The sequence below is a fragment of the Haemorhous mexicanus genome, chromosome 1, assembly GCF_027477595.1.
Source record: "Haemorhous mexicanus isolate bHaeMex1 chromosome 1, bHaeMex1.pri, whole genome shotgun sequence".
Lineage (NCBI taxonomy): Eukaryota > Metazoa > Chordata > Aves > Passeriformes > Fringillidae > Haemorhous > Haemorhous mexicanus.
In genome coordinates this window covers 20,413,497-20,434,807 of record NC_082341.1, presented here as the reverse complement: position 1 = coordinate 20,434,807, position 21,311 = coordinate 20,413,497, and the positions used below count along the sequence as shown (strand labels likewise).

General features: G+C 36.0%; 1 protein-coding gene across 1 annotated transcript in view; it reads left to right on the top strand.

The window, feature by feature from the left end:
• LOC132325154 (macrophage mannose receptor 1-like) overlaps nucleotides 1-19,882 on the top strand; it is a 52,787-nt gene extending 32,905 nt beyond the window's left edge. Inside the window, exons 15-30 of the mRNA XM_059842160.1 lie at nucleotides 747-891; nucleotides 2,087-2,128; nucleotides 2,246-2,409; nucleotides 3,314-3,381; nucleotides 4,352-4,452; nucleotides 4,966-5,108; nucleotides 5,812-5,926; nucleotides 7,834-8,003; nucleotides 10,008-10,110; nucleotides 11,008-11,237; nucleotides 12,318-12,483; nucleotides 12,825-12,977; nucleotides 13,803-13,919; nucleotides 15,362-15,529; nucleotides 18,037-18,096; nucleotides 18,484-19,882. Of these exons, the coding sequence (XP_059698143.1) occupies nucleotides 747-891; nucleotides 2,087-2,128; nucleotides 2,246-2,409; nucleotides 3,314-3,381; nucleotides 4,352-4,452; nucleotides 4,966-5,108; nucleotides 5,812-5,926; nucleotides 7,834-8,003; nucleotides 10,008-10,110; nucleotides 11,008-11,237; nucleotides 12,318-12,483; nucleotides 12,825-12,977; nucleotides 13,803-13,919; nucleotides 15,362-15,529; nucleotides 18,037-18,096; nucleotides 18,484-18,734 (2,196 nt within the window). The 3' untranslated portion in view covers nucleotides 18,735-19,882. The remainder of the gene's footprint in view (nucleotides 1-746; nucleotides 892-2,086; nucleotides 2,129-2,245; nucleotides 2,410-3,313; nucleotides 3,382-4,351; nucleotides 4,453-4,965; nucleotides 5,109-5,811; nucleotides 5,927-7,833; nucleotides 8,004-10,007; nucleotides 10,111-11,007; nucleotides 11,238-12,317; nucleotides 12,484-12,824; nucleotides 12,978-13,802; nucleotides 13,920-15,361; nucleotides 15,530-18,036; nucleotides 18,097-18,483) is intronic.
• The last annotated feature ends 1,429 nt before the right edge of the window (nucleotides 19,883-21,311 follow it).

The window sequence follows — 21,311 nt, the reverse complement described above, 5'->3', positions numbered from 1 at the left end:
GGCTAAAACATACTGATTTTTGATAAGAAGATACACATTGAATCAACAAGGAAACTAAATACATGCAGGCTAAAAGAATACTCTTATGAATGCAAGGATTTTTTGTGCAAGATTGTCCTTCTTTAGTTCTTTTCTTTGCTCATTATCTGCAATGGCTTACATTCCATGGTGATGAAGGCACTCTTTAATGCCAGTTTGACTTACTGCACTTTAAACTAAGGTATAAAACTGTGGAGATGAAAGTGATTTTGGAGATGTAGGTGTACTTGATGCAAGGTTGGTGAAGATATATTGATGGGGATTTGCAGTAAAGAAACCTGAAACTGGATTTTATATAGGAAAATTAGAATAGCAGTAATACTTCTTCTGAGGCAAATGCCAAAATTTTTATTGCATCTGAATAATATTCTATTCTACTCATATTGTATATTTAACTAGTTTAATATCAAGATGTAGCATGCCTAACATTGTTATTAAATGTATTTTAAAGAATTTGGGTCCCATAAAAAATGTTTATATTCTTCCAAGTCTGTACAAAACCAACTGTTACCTAAACTGCAATCCATTTGCAATCTGAAAAAAGGTTGAAGTGTCAGCATTTGCACAGGAGGATTCTCGTTTCCTCCTCAGTTTTTGACCTGACAGCAGGAACAATTTGTAGGTCTGTGCTTTGATGCTGTCTCCTCCCTCTCTCTCTTACTTTATTTCCATATAACAGAATGTTCACAAAACTTGTTCTGTCATAGGTGAGGTATGAAAACTGGGGCTTTGGAGAGCCAAATAATTATCAAGGAGTTGAACTTTGTACAGAGATCAGTGGTGATTCCAGCATGCTTTGGAATGACAGGCACTGTGATTACATGTATGGATGGATTTGCCAAATAAGAAAAGGTATTGCTTACTCCTGCATATTAGTGTAATAAGAAGATGTTCTTGGTTGACTTTTACCTTAATTGTAAGAAATAAAAGATTTTGAAACCTCTTTATAAGAATAGTTCCCTCCTTCACTTGCCTCAGGTGCTGTTTTGTTTGATAAGAATGTGTAGTTTGAGGATGGAGCCTGGTTTCAAGATACTTTATTTCTATATTCACATGTTGATTACTTGCTAAATTCTCATGAAATATGTGTTTGGATGCTTTTTATTTGCTGAAGATATCAAGACAATATTTATAATTTAGGGAACATTTCAGTTTCACTAGCAGTGCATCTATTTACATTGGAGCTTTTTAGAAAGTGCACCACACTTAAGTGTTTTACTGCATTCTTATAGTGGGACAGAGAGGAGCAAAATAAAGGTGTTGCATTAGATTATTGACAATAAATATCAGCTCTGCCTTTTATTGGTAAGAGAAATTCTTAGTCATTCTTAATAAATGTCATTACTACTGAGATTTTAGTAAAAAGCTAATTGGTAAGGCTTAACTGTCAGAGTTTTCTGTATAATAAATTCCTTTCCTGAGATACTAATGATTTCATCCAAGATCCCATCTCCATGATGCCATAGCAAAAAAAAAAAAAAAAAAAAAAAAAAAAAAAAAAAAAGGAATCTTTTCCAGTGAGATTTTATCTATAGAAATTTGTAAGATCAAGGTAGAAATTACTCTCAACCAGAGAGAGATGGAAAGAACCTCACCCCCTAGTAAAAATTAGGGCACCCAATCAGATGATAACCCAGCCTGCATTCCTGCTGCCTCTGGTTTAAGTCAGAATTCAAGTATTTATGGCCAGGGGAAGAGAGAGAGAGATGGAGATCCAGGACAACTGTCTTAACAGAGTTAATGCTTTGGTACATTAGGTTTACTGCTTTCAATGAGTAAAAAAATTACTTGATTTAGGTAAATTTCAAGGTATTTATAATACTTTGCATGTACGGAATAGCCTCAGGGAATAAGACTACATATTGAAAATTGAATATTATACCAAAAATAAGAGATTTAGGTTATTTAGTTCCTTCTGCATTTTGGTGTTAAATCCATTGCTAATCATGACAGTTAATGTCAGTATTAAAACTGCCTGTCAGACACAGTAAATATCTTCTCTTCAGACAGAAAGTTTACAATCATAATAAATATTTTTTTGTCACAGGGGCGAGCGTGAAGCCTGAACCAACAGAATCTCCTACACCTGGTAGGTGTTACTGCTATTGCTCTGTGTGTTTGTTTGTGCTCAAAAGCATTAAAATTTTATTAAGGAGGACTCTTGTATCTCAGGAGCAGAATAGTTAGCTTGGCTATTATCTTACAGAATACAGGACTACTGAGGATGGATGGATCATACACGAAGACAAACAGTACTATTTCAGCACAGAGACTGTTCCTATGGAAGAGGGACGTGAGTTCTGCAAAAAGAACTTTGGAGACCTTTCTGTCATTGAGAGTGAAAGTGAAAGAAAGTTCCTCTGGCGATATGTAAGAAAAATCATTAATACTATGGAATAAGCCATCCAAAACGATTGAGCATTGGCTCAGATCCTTTTCACAATGGTGTTCTCCCCACAAGTTTTGATAATGAAGTTGCAGTGGCACTAAGCCATACTAGTATGAAGAACAAACTAATGGTAACTTTTAAGGGATCTGTGGCTTCATTTCAGCAAAAAGTATCACACTGATGAGTTATGATTGTGTAGAACATCTTAAGTATTGGATCAAAGCAGCAGCTGGCTTACATGCAACGCTCAGAACATTGGATTTACATCTTACCAGTTTAACTAAGCTAGAGTTTACCTAGTCTCTTTATGGTCCTCAAGTTTGCTCCTTTGCCTCCTTCTTGTGAGAATATAATTATGGAGAGAGAAGAAACTAAGACATGGATTATTCCATAAGAAAAAGCTTTGAAACCCTATTTCCTGTATAATTGGAATTGTTTGCTTTTTATGCTGGCTGAGGTCAACATATTTTTAATCAGGAATGTGCTTAAAAGTTATCTTTGAACTACATAGAACATTGCCTGAGCTGGCTGAAGAGTGACAGTGAGAGGACACAAGGAGATGTATCAATTTATATCCAAAATGTAAAAAGGGGCTTGCCTTTGCAAGAAATTAGTCAGATAAAGTCCACTGCAGAGACTGTGCAATAGGTGCTGATTTCAGCGGATTTCAAGTAAAATGTGAGAAGTGTTGACACAGTGACCACACCTTCTGGTGAAGTTCGACTATGTACTGTCAGCTGTGAGCTGCTTTAACTTAAGAGTTGTAGCTAGAGAATGCATCCAGTTCATATCCTCTGTCACTTAGAGCTATATTACTCATCAGTAACATAATAGGTTTATATGACAATAGAGGGAATTTGTACAATTTTAATTTTTTCGTTCTAGATGTTGAAAAATGGCAAAGAGGATGCATATTTCATTGGTTTACAACTGAGTATTGACCAACGTACAAGGTAGGTCATGCCCAGTTTTGAGTCATAATTTAAAAATTATTGTATTCTCAAGTGGTTTAATTACGTCTTAATTTAGCTCTTGATTATCCAGAAGAAATGCTTCAGGCTTCCTAAACAGAATTTGCTCAAAGCTAGACAAAAAGCTATGCTGCAGCTAATGTATTTTGAATTTTTATTCAGGAATTCTGGTTTCCTTTATTATGTGATTTATACTGAAAATATAAGTAGATGTTCTAGCTGTAAATGTATAAGGTTTTTGTAGGTAAAATTGTTCTTTTACCCCATGCTTAACTGCTGAGAACACACTCTAATAAAGGAACAAATGAAACCTATTTTCTTTATGTAGAACAATGATAGCTGTTGCTCTGTGAGCTCAAGCAGATTTTCTGCAAGCCTTTCTGAATGTCAGTACGCAGCACCATATTGATTTTGACATGTGGTGTTTATTTAGGCCTGGATTCAGTTCAGTCTGTGTCTGAAGTGCCTGGACAGATGCCTAGTAGTTCTCCTCCTTATAGTCCACAGTAATGATGAGGGACCTCCAGAGGATAATTAGGATGTTAGGTGAGCCTCTGAAAATGAGGTGTTTCTGCCTTGCTGGTTTTTTAGGGACCCTAAGATGATTATACCTTTAAGTATCTTGTGCATGTGTCTGAAGGATGAGCCTGTGCACCTCCGTCACTTGTAGACCACTAGAAAGATGTGTCCTAATAATTTTCCTGGTTACAATTTTGTTCTTCATTGCCTAATCTACATGGATGTTCAGCTTTTCCAGTGTTTGTATTTTATCTTGTATGTCTTCAAGCAGAGAGTAAGTTTACTGCAACTAGTAAAGAGGTAATTTGGTCAAAAAACCTTGTATATTTTACTATGAGCAGCTATATTAGGCATATTAAAAAGTTACTTTTTTAACATGGAAGAGGTTCTATTTTATGTTAAAGAAGTATTTTGTTGGATTGTTTTGCTTAAGCTGGATGGATGGCACTCCAGTGAATTATTTGGCATGGGCACCACATGAACCTAACTTTGCAAATAATGATGAAAACTGTGTCGTTATGTATAAGAATTTAGGTGAGTTTTGTATGTTCTTTCATGAATTTCATTATTTGTGTGTTTGTGTCACAACTTTTTTTCTTCTGACTAGTATTATTTCTTCCTGCTTTTGTTTTTTTTTTTTCTTTTTTGCAAAAAGTTGTTTAAGTAGACCATAGTAATACTTACAGGACTTAATAGTTTTTTTACTCTGTGCTTACCTGAAGCCTAACATGGGGAAGATCTGATTGAGATCTGTGGCCAGAGGTCTATGGTTGTGATTGCTGGTTTATATTTTTTATTAAAATTGACCTAGTGTGTTGCTATGAAATGTCTAGTACGTGGTTCTACAAAGCTTTTAACATTATGTAATTACAGCTAAAAAGTGACATATTTTTTCCTAGACACTGATATTGAATGATAATAAACTGAGAGACAGCTTTGATCTTATCTTTCAACCAAAAGCACTATACTTGAGAATGTGTGAAATGGATTTCCATTAACCAGCTTGAGATGTGGTCTCATACAGTTCCCCATTTATCTTACACCCAGGATTTTGGAATGATATAAACTGTGGCTATCCAAATCCCTACATATGTGAAAGGCACAACAGTTCCATTAATTCAACTGTTCCTCCAACAACATTTCCAAGTCCTAGAGGATGTCGTCCAACCTGGCTCTCTTTTCGTAACAAGGTACCATAACAAATACAGTCTATGCTGGATGTTTGGCAAAGCATTAAATAGAAAACAAGAGAATTTTTAAACCATACTGTTTCTTAGTAAAACAGTTTTATGCAGAGAGCTATGACACATTCATGCTTTTCTTAGTTTGCCTATCCGTTGTTTTGCAGGAAAAGTGCTTTTCTGATGTTTCTAATGAAGCAAATTCAGTTGCAGTTGATGAAAGACAATTCTCTAGTCAGCTCTTTAAATGTTTTGATACACATTTAGTCAGAATTCCTAAAGTATTGATGCTTTGATATTGGTGTTTTTAAACCAAACTGTAATCCTTTTTACGGACTACATTTTGTCTTCCTTAACTTTACTAACATGATATGTGTTGTAGAATAAAATTAATGATCAGGCAGACTAAGATCAGTCATGCATAACTTAGCACTGTTAGCTGTCTATAGAAAAGTCAGGATTTGCTTATTTTCTAGGGATTTCAGATCAAATCTAGTTTTTGAGCAAAACACTTTAGTGAGACTTCTAATTTTATATAGAACTAGGACCAACACAAAAGCTCTTCGAAAGCTGAATGTATTTTGATTGTATTCTTCCAGATAAATGAATTCTTTTACTGCCTTTTTTCCATCCTGCTCTATTTAAAACAGTGATTATCAGTTGAGGGATATTGGAGTGAAGATAACATATAAAGAATTTGTTCGTATTTTAGTGTTACAAAATATTTGGATCTACAGAAGAGGAACGTGTTACTTGGCATGCTGCACGAACAGCTTGCATGAATTTAGGAGGAAACCTGGCCTCGATCCCTAATGAACAAGTGCAAGGTACTGTGCACAGTTTTTGTAGCAGCTAGATGAGATGACATTTAATCCTTACAGGCTGGCTCGGGTTTTTCTCTGAATACAAAGAGATTTGAATAATGATTGAATATTTGATTTTTGTTCCAAAACATAAAGTTTTTAGAAATCTACAATGAGTTCTTCACTTGAATCTACCAAATTTTAGTGTTGGCTCAGAGAGCTGACACTATGTGTGTATAATGTCCTGGCAGCCAAAGTAGTGGTTTTTTCTGCTTGCACATGATGCCAGCTGGACCCTGCAATTTCCAATCCAAATAATGTGGTTTCACTAGGTGGCATTAACTTGCTGCATGGATTTACTTTCAAATCAAGTAGAACACCTTCAGGATGATAGCCTGCCTGTGGGCAGCTTGAAACAGGCTTGAGTGCTCACACCCATACCCAGAGCCCTGCACACAGAAGTGCCACTCTTTTCACTGGAGGAGCTTATTGCAATGAACCCAGGAGCTGCTTCCATGCCTCAGGGAGATGAGAGGGGGAAAGCTACCCCATGCTTGAATAAACAAAGCATATGTCCAAACTAAATACAGGGGCAGGCCTTGATAGATGTTAGACTGACTTTGATAGATAGATGCTTTTTTTAGGCATAGTGTTTTACCCTACATGTGAATGTGATGAAAAACAAATGCTGGAAAACACATACTGTCTGTGAACTCAAGAGAGCACATTGAAAACTCAACCATTGTAAAACAATGCACTGAAGTTTGAGCAATTAAATAGTTTTAATTTAAACTGCTGATAAGAACTTAGTACTAATTATGTTTTCCACTTGTGAAGAGCTGAAGAATCAAACTTTCATTTTTCAAACAGTTATATTCTTATTCTACATAATTTCTGCAGTGGTTAATTAATGTACAGGACTTGAATTCTAGGTAAAAGAGAAATGAGGAATGGAGCTATTAGCAAAAAACTATTATCATTGCAGGAAGTGCAGGCATAAAGACCCAAGTTCCTGTTACAGTTTTTGGCAGAACAGCAATGCTAATGTTTGGCAAAAAAATCTACAGGTTTCATTCCTGCAGGAGTAAGCTGCATACATTTAAAAATGCTGAAGGAAGGTGAATGATTAACAGAGCAGGCAGAAATTAATTTATTTATTCCAGAGGAAAAAACATTCATAACCATGACTGCAGTGGTTGGCAAAAGCCATGGTATATTCATTTTATCACCACAGTCAATGTATCATGGACTAGTAGATTGAATATAATTCATAATGTTCATAATGGATGAATATCAGCTGACCTAGCCTGCTCTATTTGTGAGCTTGCCACCTTAGCTAAGACACATCAGCACCCACCTGGACTGTGCAAAGCAGTGATAATTGATTTGCTTGTGTTTGATAGTTCTGTTAAGTCCCATTTGAAGCACGTTTCTTGTGCACTTTGCTCCCTGCCAAGGCAGTGCAGGCTGTTGCCCAGCTGTCCAGAGAGGGAAGAAACACTCTGGTGGCTCTGGAGCAGCACTGCTTACGCAGATACACAAATGGCAGGAGCTCTGTGGTGCTGTTGTGTCACTGGGGAGCAACCTCTCTCGTGGGATTATCAAAAATGTGTGTGATCCCCACAGCTCTTAATGTTTTGAACTAGGATTCAAAAGTGTCTTGGGACATTATAAAAACAATTTCTATCATGGTTTTGGGGTTCATTCCTGTACCAACTTAGATACTTAGATGAAGTATTTTGCCCAAAGCCACAGTTATATACCTACTTACCCATTCATAAAACTCAGCATTCATCTCACCTGCTTGTGTTATCAGCAGTGGAGTGTTCTGTATTCCAGAAAAAGTATTTAATATCACCAATCTCAGGCCAAATATTTCAATGGTCCTATTTTAAAATTATTCCTCTTTTTTTTTCATTTTTTTATTCTAGCTTTCCTTACCTTCCATTTAAAAGATTTTGCCACTGAGACGTGGATTGGATTAAATGACATAAATCATGAGATGAGGTTTCTCTGGACAGATGGAACAGGGGTTTACTTTACAAACTGGGCCAAAGGCTTCCCGTCGGGACATGTGGGTTTATATGCGTACAGCGGCCAGGTAAGTAGCAATCACAAATTGTTCACTGAAATTTGATTTTATGGAATCATTTAGGTTGGAAAAGGCTTCTAAGATTGTTTAGTTCAACCATTAATACGGCACTGCCAAGGCCACCACTAAACCATGACCCTAATTGCTGCATCTACATATCTTTTAAATACCTCCAGGGATGGTGACTTAAACACTTTTCCCTGGGCAGCCTGTTCCAATGCCTGAAAACTCCTTTGGTGATGGAACTTTTCCTAATATCCAATCTTGTGTCAACTTTGGGCCATTTCCTCTTGTCCTGTCACTTGTTATACTAGGGAAAAGAGACCAATACCCACCTTGCCTAAGGTTGAATTCATGCATTTGTGGGGGATTTTAGGTATGTCACTGCTTGACTTACTACTTTCATACTTGTGTACATGTTGGATATAAATCCAGGTAGAGTGAAGCTTTTGAGCCCTTGTGCAGTTTCTGTATTAGCTGGTGACAGGATCCATGGAGGGCTCATACACAGACTTGTTTCAGTTTTCAGTTTGTGAGGACTACACAACTTTTGTGTTCAGCCTGTGCTCTCTCATGGGCTGTGTAAAGAGGGCAGTGGTTCTCCTGATGGCATTTTCCCAAAAGCACAACAATGAGAATATCCTCCTAGTCCTCTGGTGACAGCTGTGCCTGAACTTGGCAGGATTCCCATTTGGCTTGTAGTTTGCAAGGGAGCATTTACAAACCCTCCCCTGACACAGGTGTCTTACATATAAGCAAATTCTGCCAGTCACAGTTGCAGAAAAGACATGACTCTATAAAAAGACAGACATTCAATTTTTACAAGGGAAAAAACCCCAAACCACCAGAAAATCACTTTCTCTATTTCTCTGTCAAACTAACTGGCCCGATAGGTCAGAGTTCCTTTCTCTCTGATCATGTGTGTGTACTCTGGAACTACAGCACTTTATAGTGCTAACTGTATTTCTCTTGAATTACGATTTTTATGTAGAAATTTGATTTTTATGTATAATATCCTTTTCTGTGTCTTTGAAAGGAGCACCTGTGAGCTTTTTATCTTTAAAGGAGGAAGAAAATTAGGTAGAATTTGGAGTTCTAAAGGAAAATATTTTAAAAAAGCTACTTCTCAAAAAAAAAAAGTTTGTCACTTTTTTATGTGAAGTAATAAAGGATTTTATGAAGTCTTATGTGACAATTGATAAAGTCCCTTTCTCATAAAGTTTATATTTGTTTTTAAGTCTACTTGATCTTAGCAAAAAATATTATCATAGTTAGCAAAAATTAGTATGCAACTGTTCAATTTGAAAGACTTAAATCCAAATGGTTTTCACCCCAAAATGAAGCAATTATCTGAGCATCTTCTCATGAACAGAAAAAAGCCCAAACAAGTGAACAATAAAATAAATATGGATGTTTCATTGCACAAAGCCACTTGTAACCCTGCAGGCTTTTGCACTAATCACTGTTTATTTAATATGTGCTAATGTAATTTCTAGCTGTTGTGTCCATGTCAGAGAAGTTGAAATGTCACAGTAAGGCTGGAGCTGACAGAGCAGTGTCAGTCTGCCTTTGGGCAGGAGCTGTTCTAACTTTTCTCAGTGTACTATTGCAGGTTGAAAAAATAAATTGTTGCTTTGCACTTTAAGGGTCCTGTTTTATTTCTGGGGTAAAGGTATCCAGTCTTTTCTGCAATGATTGATCTAATTTCTCTTCAAATTTTCTGTGACTCCTCTCCATTGTGTATGCCTGGGGATTGAGAATACTAGAATTCCTCTGGTCCTCTTACTCACCCCAATGTTGGGCAATGGAAAGTAAGAAAAAAACTTGTGAAGTGGAAGAGGAATAGAATTTCCACATATTTGTGTAACTTAAAACTTGTGTTCTTAAATGTTACAAAGATATGAGACTAAAATTACAGCATTGCTTGTGTCTGAAGATGCAAATGGGGGTCAAAAGTTTAATATTTGCTTATTCTAGCTATTTTTAACTGATGTTGTATCTCTTTGCCTCGAGGCTGATTGTGTTGCCATGAAAAACAAATCTGTTAAGGAAGCAGGGAAGTGGGTTGATCAGAGTTGTGATAACAGCAGAGGATATATATGCCAAATTAATGCAGGTAATTCTCTTTTTAGTTAAAGCCAAACCCTTTTCTTGTTTTTTTTTTTTTTTTTTTTTTTTTTTCCCCCTCAGGAAATTGCTTAAATATGTGAGTTTAAACATGATTTTTCTTCCGATAAAGAGAAATGCACAAATTGTTCTTCAGGCAGGAAGAAAAGGGTCAAATAGTCAAATGTGTCAGAAGTCCAGTTAGTCACTGCACTCATCTGACCCTTCCCAGCAAATGCTGTGTTGCTATTTTCCTGAGCTGGAATTTGTATCTGCATCTTTGTGTCTAGTATGACACTTGATATGACATTTGTTCCATAGTTTTTTAATTTTCTGTGTACATTGGCATTCAAAACATGTAATGGAAAATACTGGTTTGTACATGTAACATAAACTGTTTGGAATGAGACTGTAACCTGTCTGCACTGAACTTGAGAAAAATTACCTCCAGAAAAGAGATTAAAAATATTTAAATCTATGCTCTGTTTAAGTGTCTAAGTAATTTTTAAGGACTGGTCTGTTGTGACTATTTTATTTTTTGGGAAAAAATCTTTGGGAAACCAAATACCTTCTGCAAACCTTTTCATTTGATGAAAAAAGATTTTTATTAAAAAAATCATGACTTAATCCTAAGTAATTTCAGTAATACTATTCTTGATGATTATACAGAATGCTCCTTTACTCTTTATCAGAAGTTGCTTTAAGCAGCTCTTTTCCTTTCTACAGCTTTGTAATTGAATTTTACTACTGTTGATGGCTTAAAGCACAGTGCATCTTACCAATGCTGATTATAAACCAGGGAATATGAAATAAGGAAGACTTTTATTTAGTTCTATTTGCAACCAATGAAATCATACTCCCCTTTTGGACAAGTATGTGGGTCTTTTTTTCATCCTTTATTTTACAGATGCTGAATTTCTGCCTTCTACAACTTCATTGCCATCCAACATTATCCGTTATGGGAATAGTAGTTACTTGTTCATCCACACCAAAATGACGTGGGAGGATGCACGGAAAAACTGCAAACAAAATCAATTTGACCTTTCCAGTGTCTTAGACACCTACAGTCATTCATTCCTGTGGCTGAAGATATTAAAGTATGGGGTGCCTGTGTGGATTGGTCTTAACAGTAATGTGGTAAGAACATTAAACTAATTGAACATGGTGCTGCTTTTCTCATGGACATGTGAGGAACTGGAAAGTCTTATCATCTCTCTTTACTTTAGCTTATTTGCTTATATCTTGGACTAAATACTTCTTTGTGCTGTCCGAGGAATCCATCCTCTTCTGTTAATCTGATTTAATTGTATATATTGCACGTGCTTTTCACACTTTTTCTATGATATTCCACTCTATGCACTTCCAAATAAGGCATTTAAGTCTAGCATCTTGGAATATCTCTTTATATATTTCAGGTATAAATGTGATATATGTGTGATATAAAAATCCTAATATTTTAGAATTTACAGAAGAAAACATCTATTTTAATAAGGATACCTAATTTTGAGAAGTATAAGAAAGTGCTATTACTATGAATACTTCAACATTTTTGAGGATATTTAGCAAATTAATTAACTAATTTACCAAGTTTAATTGTGTTTGTCTCCCCTTTCTCAGTTGTTTGGTATTTTAACAGTTTCTGCATATTTAAATACAATATTTTTTTCTTCTTGGCACAGACACTTGTCTCACACACTCCATTTGGCTGAGCAAATGAAAAAAAACCCCAAATATATGAACATAGCACACCACTTCCCAAAAATGAAAAGATGCCTCTAACGTTAATCAGTAGGATAAATCATTGGGTTAACCAGTTTTGGTGGGAAATGATTACTGATTTAAATGTATTTATGTATTTCAAGTTAAAATAATCTACATGTCTTGAAACTTCTGGGGAAAGAGGTAGTGCAAAAATTACTCATTAAAATTTCATTCCCACAATATATTTTAAATGAAATTGTTATTTGTTCCAAATTAAAGGTATTGTTATGTTCAACATTAACTCAATGTCACTTTGCATTTCCTTTTGCTAAAAAGTACTCGTTGCACTGCTATATTTCTCAATAAATGTTTGTCACAACAAAAATGTCAAGGTCTGAGCCATTTATATTTGTTATTGGTTTCTAAGAAAAGCCCCAATCCTTTTAGCACAAAGTACTATGTAGATAGAGTGGATTGACACAGTTAATAATTCCACCTGATGTTTCTTTTCCTTAGACCAATGGGAATTATGAATGGATTGATAACTGGAGAATGAAGTACACGAAATGGGCTGAAGGGGAGCCAAAGCAAAAACTAGGCTGTGTCTATCTTGACATTACTGGAGTCTGGAAGACAGGATTCTGCAATGAAAGTTACTTCTCTGTTTGCAAAAAATCTGATGGTAAGAACTTGAAATCTGACCATTGCAATTTAATAAACATCTCATTAGAGATGTTGGGGTTTATTTCCAGAGCTAAATAGATGAAATCATTAGAGCTTACTTAGGTTGAATTGGGCTACTTTAAAGTTAGGGTAAACACATAGTAAGAAAGAGCTAGTGTGACTCTGAATAGCTATCACTTTATATCAATAGTGTTAGACAAATTTTGCAAAGCTAAGACTCACACTACTGTGCTATTTATTCTCCTATTGAACAAACTTGCAATGTCAAAAACTGCAAAAATCAAATTCAGTGAATGTAAGGAAGTAGTCACATGGCGTTGTTTAACTGTTTTTAATCAGTTCAAGCTCCCACTGAGCCGCCTCAGCTTCCAGGAAAGTGTCCTGAGTCAGAAGGACACAGATCTTGGATCCCTTTCCGAGGTCATTGCTACTACATTGAATCTTCATCTTCAAGAAACTGGGCCCAGGCATCTTTAGAATGCCTTCGACTAGGTGAGTATCCTACTTCTCCTAAAACAAGTATCAAAAGTATCAAGTAACAAAATCCACTTGTTTTCCTAACTGTGAAAAGCTGAACATGTATTATGTGTTTTCGTGTGTTCAAGGATGGTCCAAGTGTTGGACAAGACAGTTGCATCCAATTATTGCTTTAATTGGAGAGGTAATGGAAAACCTTATGGCCCGCACTGCCTCATGCATGTAGGACCAGGCATGAGAGGAGCTGTGTGGCCTGGAGTGATCATGAAAATAGAAATCTTGTACTCTGACCCTGATAGGAGATAAACAGCTTCATCCACAGAAATCACTAAAGCTTAATGGAATTTATATCTTTTGGATTCTTGATCTAATTTCTCCCTTGATTATTGCAGTTTTATACCACTGGAGTGAAAGCTTTTTAGTCTGGATAATATATAAATAAACTAGGGCTACTCTGCGGTTTCATTCTCTCAACTTCCTTCTTTGGGAAAGGGATGAAGACTGATTATGATGGACTTCATATGTCTGTAGCATTGTTGTTTATGGCATTGGTGGTGATGTGACATAGGCATCTGGTTTCCCATCAGATTATGCAGAGATCTCATTCACTCTCCAGCAGAATTTATTGTGGTTTTATCTTTATATTGCCATGAGGTCAAAAGAACCTACCAGTGAAACCCATGGCAAAGGTAGATGCCTGGTACTGGATGAGAAGATTCCCCCTCTCTTTTCTGATGCTCGGGTGGAAGCATTTTGTTGAAGCAGTTTGTTGACAGGACAATGAGAATGTTTTCCCCTGCGAAACATCTCTAAGAGATTTTTCTTTCCCTGTGTTTCTAGGTGCCTCTTTGGTCTCAGTTGAAGACTCAGCTGAAGCCAACTTTCTGACCTACAACCTTGAACCACTTGAAGGCAAAACATCAGCATTTTGGACAGGAATGTACAGAAATGTGGATGGTACTTTCTCTACTTTTAATGTCTTCTTTTTAGTGAATAATTACTGCAAGCTTTTTGACATGAGTGTTGAAAAGGTCACATTATAATTCTGTGATAAGGAAGATAAAGCAAGACAGAATAGGCAAGAGGCTGCTTTAATTAAATCCTATATTTGATGATTATTGCTTTCACATTAATGAAATTAATATTCAATTAGATAGACATTTCTATCCTTATGATAGATTTTAAAGTACAGTCTTGTACTGTTCAGGTAAAAAATACCAGTATGACTGTCTGTGGCAGGGTGGCAAAATAGTTCAGGTGACTTGAGGTGGGGTTTTCTTGCGTTTTGGAAGATTATTTTTACAACTGCCTACCCAAGCATTTGAATGACAAACTTCTTATGGATAAGACAACTTTTCAATTACATTGCTTGAATCTTAACCAGGAATAGGGAAAATTTTTGGTGAAGGAAAGAATTCAAGGGTAGTAATTTGCATGCATGACACATAGGGGAAAGCTGAGGTTTACTCATGTGGTCAGTTGACACAAAAAGGGTTCCTTAAAGTGTTTCTAGAGCAGAGTAGAGCAGCACACTTCTCACAGTGATCATAAACACAAGAGTACTTCAGCCCTTCATTATCATTCTAGATAGTGATTATAGCAATTTCAGCATAACTGCATAGCTAAATTTCATACCTTAATGTGTGTATCCAGATTGTATTCAGTTGCCATGTCCTCACACAAAGGGTGTCAGGAATAAAAAAAAAAAAACCCAAAACAAACGCAAGATATGTAGAATCTTATAAAAATCAAAATACAATTTTCATGCTGAGTCTAAGAATTTGCTGGAGTACAACTTACAGTCACAAGGAGTACATTTATTCTAAATAAATAGCACTATTAAAAGAAAGAAAGAAAAAAGGAACCGGAAGGAAGAAGCAGAAAGTCCCAAGCAGAGCTGAGCAACAGTGATCACAAGATTTTGGAAGGAGATCTATAAAAAGGAAAATCGTCTGTGTAAAGCTTGTGGAAATGACTAGAAACTGGAAAACAAATGAAATAAAATTGGACCTAGAAAGACTTCGGTGTGGGATTTGAAAAGAGTAACACAAAACCTTCCTACAAATTACTGAAATAAAGAGCATTTTGGTGAACTTATTTCTATAAATGGAATAAATAATTGACATGGCACCATTGCTATCACTTGTGGGAGGATCTTCTTAGAACTTACTTTTGCAACACCATGAGCCAGATTAGTCTGCCATTTTCCAAATATTGATATTATATAATTTACATAAAAACTTAGGGGCAACATGTTGTGTCAGAAGTAAATAGTTTTGTGATCTGTCTCCAAAAGTGGTGACAAGTAAATTTCTCAGGAAGACAATAAATATAGAGCTTGTGAATGTATGGAAATTATGACTATCTTTTTTTTCCCAATTCAATGTTTTTTCAATTAGGGCTATGGTTGTGGCTAGACGGCAGTGCGGTGAATTTTGTCAACTGGAATGTAGGAGAACCTTCTTCTCAGCAAAATGAGCACTGTGTTGAAATGTATGCAGACTCTGGGTTTTGGAATAATTTCCATTGCTCTTCCTACAAAGGATATATTTGTAAAAAGCCAAAAAGTAAGTGCTGCATTTATGAATTTTGTGTTTTATGTATGGAATATGCTCTCTGCAAGCTAGTATTAGTAGATGGCCGTTACACACAATGCATTTCAGCTGGATGTTCTGAGTTTTTGTAAATGCCAAAGGATGCACATTTCCATGACAACAAAAAAGATAGAATGACTCTTCAGAAAGTAGTTCTGGACAGTAGTCAAGTTCCTTAAGAATTGCTTTTAGAAGACTGTGTTCGTATTGTAGCTGTACCTAGTGTATACACTTGACAAGTTTGCATGTTTTCTATTGACAACAGTTGAGAAATCACAATGTGAGGACCATGTCTAGTATACACAAAACTGTCTCATGTATATGCAGACATATTCCTCAGGGTATCCCCTCTGCTCTGCCCATGGAGTAGCCATTGTTTATTTCCCTCTGCCAGTCTTGTGTGCACTTATTTTCTGAGTATGATATAGTGTTTCTATTAATTGAGTATTTATAAAGCCTGGCTTATTTAACAGCTTGGGATCTTTTGTCTCTGTGTCCTCCTGTTGTGAAAAGATGAATGAATGAAAAGCAAAGCAAATAGCATAGCTTGGATCTGCTAAGCTGAACGTGTCCTGAAATAACTGAATGTGCAAATTTGACAGTAGGGACATCTAGTATATATATCTATTCCTAAAAGTCATCATAATAATTTCTTTCAGCATATATTGCAATAGCAAAATCTCTTACTTATGCTTCCTAAGAAGGTTGAAATGTGTAGCTGCACTATACTCACTTCCTCTACAATACTGGAAATGAGAGTAATTCTGCTATCCTTTCTGTAAATTTGTTCTCATGCAAAATTATTCTTACTTACTCAAATGCTTGTAATGATGACTGTGTCTTTTACAGGAAGTACTGCAGCATATCAGTATATCCACCCTTTCAGAGTCCATTTATCAATCTTTTTGTATTGTCATGGACAAAGATTCATACACATGGGTACCAAGTGTTAAAATAAATTGCCTCTACTCCTTTTTGATCATTCAGGTCAATTATTTGTGCTGCTTCTGGCATTCACCTGTTTTGATGCTGACCAAAGAGCTGAAGCAGATGAAAGCTAGTTACTTTTTCCTAGGATTAGCTTTAGCCAGTCTAGTCTGCTAATCTGGAATGCCACAGATTCAACCTAATTCCAGTGTCAATGCAAGGATTATCTAGTCACTCACCCCAAAACAGGACACAATCTAGTCATTGTCAAAGAAATGCAGCTTTTCTTGGCATAGTTTTTCAGAACTGTGACAGTGATCTGTGTGCAGAATTTAAACAAACTGTTATAACTACAGATCAATAAATGGAACATTAGAAGCATGTTTAACTGAGTTGTACTGGCTATTGCTGGCTATGTTTGCTGTTTTCTGAAGAGACTGAAACACAAAAACATAATGGAAGTCTTCCCATAGAATAGATGTTGTTTTCTGTTTCATTTGTTGAGCCAATTTTTACCACAGTAATTTGAGAGTTCTGTAGCAGTTCTATTCCACAAAGTATCTAACTTTATTTCATAACTGAGGAGATGCTCAGTCTGGAGAAGACAGGACTCTAGGGAGGCCTTAAAGCACCTAAAGGGGGCTCATGAGATAGCTGGAGAGGGACTTGTTATAAGGGCTAGTGACAATCCAAGGATGGAAATTCACAACCTGTGAATTTCCAGCCTGTGCCAGTGCTCAGTTACCCTCACAGTGCAGAAGTGTTTCCTAATATTCAGAGGGAGCATCTTTGTGTTGCACAGTGGTGGTGCCACACCCTCTCTTCTGTCACTGGGCAGCACTATGGAAAAGATGTAAGTGGGGACTGGTAAGATAATTTAAATTCCTGAGCTCCCCTTTATCAGAATGAAACATGATGCATTGATTCAAGATTTAATAATAAACTGATTTTAAATCCACCTGGCAAAATAAAGACCTTCATCTTTAATGATGGCCCATTTATTAAGCAAGCCAGATTTCATGGCCCTGATGTTAAAATTTAAATGAGCTACAAACCTTTTAGTTCAGATGTAATACCTGCTAGGGCACTGTGAAGTTCATGAGTGATTTCAAGTGTCTCGGCTGGTAAGCCATAAATGTCTATTGGAAAACCAGATTTATTACATTTTCTATGGTAATATAACAGGTACTGGAAGAATTTTTATTTATATTGAGGGTGATGTTTGACCATGTCTATCCTCAAGATACTGTATAGATTTTCTTTTGGTTTCATTCTGATGTCTGGATCAGTCTTCATGGAGCTTTTTGATACTCTTTTTTTGCTAGTTTGTGTAAATAGCTACAGATGAGACCAGAATACACTAGACCATTGTGTTATGCCTTAGGTGTATATAATTTTGTATGAACTAAACCCAAGTGTTTTCAGTATTTAGTGGTTTGTATTGCCATATATTTATCTGAGTATGATTTTCAGTACGTTCTAAGATATAAAAAATAAATAATGTAGAAATAAATAATAGTACAAAAATATATATTTTTTTTAATATTTTCAAGTTCCAGCAACTGAAATGCCACCAGCATCTGAAATGCCACCAGCTGAAATACCTACAATGGGTAAGAATATTGTCTTTCAAGTAGAAAAAACTAGCCTCACATAGGATCAAAAACCAAAAATATTTTGTATTATGTCTCTTAAATTTTCTGTTATACCGAAGTACTGTACCTGTTTCCTAGGATGACACTGTTTCCAATTAGTACACAATATAGTCTATTTGGCTGCATCTCCAAATGCAGACTTTAATAAAATAGTAATTTGTGACATGGCATGCAATATTAGTGATTTAAAATCAAGTTATTTTATGTTGTTACCTCTTCTCATTACATCGAAACAATGTAATAACCCCTTTTTCTCAGAAGATCATGCATTCTAAAGAACTTGCTTCCAGCAATCAGATAAAGACTTCTGTAGCATTCTCTTGATTTCTTCCTATTTGTTTTCAGCAATGACAAAAGATGAGAAGACTTCTACCCTAAACCACAGCAAAACAGGAGTCATAGTTATTGTTGGTATCATCATCCTAGTTGGAAGTGGCCTTGCAGGATATCTATTCTACAAAAGGAGAAAGAATTGCTTGCCAACAAACGACAGCTTTGAGAATAATTTGTATTTTAATGGTGATGCAGTTCCTGGAATTAGTGACACAAAGGATCTTGTGACCAACATAGAGCAGAATGAACACGCAACACTGTAATGTAACAAAAGGAAATGTAATGTAATATGTAATATGTAATATAAAATGTAATGTAATAAAATGTGCCTTGTTTTATTAAAATTATGCAATTAGAATGAAGCCAAAGGTATTTTCTCATGTGCAATTACTGTACTAGCCTGTTTCTGTGTGTGTAATGTCATACACTGCAGTTATTTTATTTTGTAGCCATTATATAAAGTGGAAGATTTCAGGTCTCTCAGGATTTGATGATCACACTGGTGAATGTGGGTCTTAAGAAAAGTGATAATGTTGACTAATTTTTTAGTAATTAATGGGACAGTAGAAATGGATAAAATAAAGTAAAATCCAAGAGCCCCTTGAAGAACGCACACAAGATTTGACATTTCTGAATCAGATTTGTTTCATACCATGCTATTGAACAAATACTCAAAGCTATTCAGTAAACATTTTCTAATTTTACCATCTTTCAAGTATTGCCATGGACTTAAATACAGGCATAGTCACTAAAGAGTAAGTCTGGTTTTGGGCTCATTTCCTTTTTGGACCATATGGGCAAAAAGACCTTTGTGATATTTCAGTTCCACAACTTCATACAACTCAGAAAAGCAAGAATGTAGTACTTGCAGTTTATGTATTCTAGGATTTGATCAGGTGAAATGTGGAGGCAGACCTCTGGAGTGGAAAAGTGGGGTTGCTATTAGCTGCCACAAGTGGGTTTGTGGGTGAGAGGTGATGAAGGTCATGGCAAAACTTCCTTCTCACCAGGCAGCAGTTACTGAGGAGGGGGAGGAAGATTGCCTGTGCATGTTCTGAAGGTTTCTAGGAGCAGAAGGTTTCTGCACAGCTCTTATGGTGATCACATGTTGGTTCTGCTCTCTACAGCTTCTCAATAAGTAGCATAGGTTTGTGGGATGTGTGCTGCAAGTAAAGAACAATTTAGCTTTACCAATATAATAGTTACTACTGATTTTATTTGCTTTCTAAAATGGTTAAATCAGTTACTATTTATGGACATCTTCTATTCCCCAAGTAGTTTATATTCCTAATATTTGGAAATCCTGTAAAATGTAAATCATGCGTGATTCCTCACTTGCTTACAAAGGTTTGCAAGAATTGATTTTGTGGTTTCAGATTTTGCTCTGTGAAATAAAAATAACTATCTTTGATAGGTTTGCATTTTATAGTCTTGTCTATATAAGACACAGTAACATGATAAAGTGAAAAAGGAGATGATACCCCAGGGGAGACATTCCATCAAAAGTTGTTATCAAGTATTATATCAGCCATATTTTCCTGAATCTGTCCCAGGATTAAATCTGCTTAAAGGCAAAATAAAAATGTGAGTTGGGGGATTTAGTTTAAGTTTTAAATTACATACATATGTAGGTAAGATGGGAAAATTTGTCCAGGAATTCCTTTCCTCTGGCTCTGCTCTCTTTCTCCCAGATGTTTCCTTGCTCTGTTCCAACTGCTGTTTGTATTTTTAATACGCAGTTTAAACATGTTTTTTCAAGGATCAGTACCTCTAATGGTTTTTTATGCCATCTGATGTGGCTCCTGACTGATTAATGACACTAAGGGTCATGTTTTTCCAGTTATATGGAGGAGTGGTGCCAGGTAGAAATTTATGTGAAGCAGACAGTGGAAGGCCAAGAGACCCTGACTGAAATCCCAGCCTCCCTGTGCTGGCTGTTGGGCAAACAACAAGCACATGCAGTCTCACCTAAAAGAAGCTCTATCCTCTTCTGGGCCCTGCACAATCTTAAAATGGTGTCTGTACACTGAGTCATTCTTACAGAAGACCTTTATTCCCATGACGTATGCAAAGGTATGGTTGCAAAGACAAAAACAGAGGGAATATCTCATTTCTGGTTCATTGCCATACTTATAAAGCACATCACTAAAAAGTATCAAGGAGGGAATCCAGCTACTGGAGCCTGGATAGTTCTGAGATCATTCATTCATTTATTTTTCCTGAAATCCAGCATGGTGCCTGAGTTGAAGAGAATTAAAAATGCCGTGCTTGTTAATAGCTGGCTGTAGATGTAGGTGTTTCTGTGTCAGCTCTGTTCTCCTGTCCAAACAGGTATAGAAAAGGTAAAGAAGGTTCCAAATAAGATGGCCTTATTTGGAACTCTGAAGATGGAGCTGCTTAGCCTGCTCATTTTATAAAGAGTGTAAGTTAAAAAGAATTGAAAGATTTTCAGAAGAAGAGGAATTTTAAACTTCATGGCTTACAGTATTTCCTATTTCAAGACAATGGAATTGAAGCAAATTTCCCATTAAAAAGATTGATATAGAAACAGTAGCATTTACAGCACAGGAAATCCTTACAGTTCCATGTCAAAAGCAGAAGATGAGCACTGATACTTCATACACAAACTATAACAGAAATTTTTTGAATAGAAGTAGAGAAACAAACAAACTTGAATACTTTAAACAATATCTAACTAATGTAAGATCAAATGGAAAGCTTTTACCTAGGAACAGAGATAAGCAAAATATGCTTCTCTATTTGGCTGGAAAAAAGAAATGCATCTTACTGGAAATGAGTCATGTTCATATGGACACACTCTAATTTTATATTTTACATAT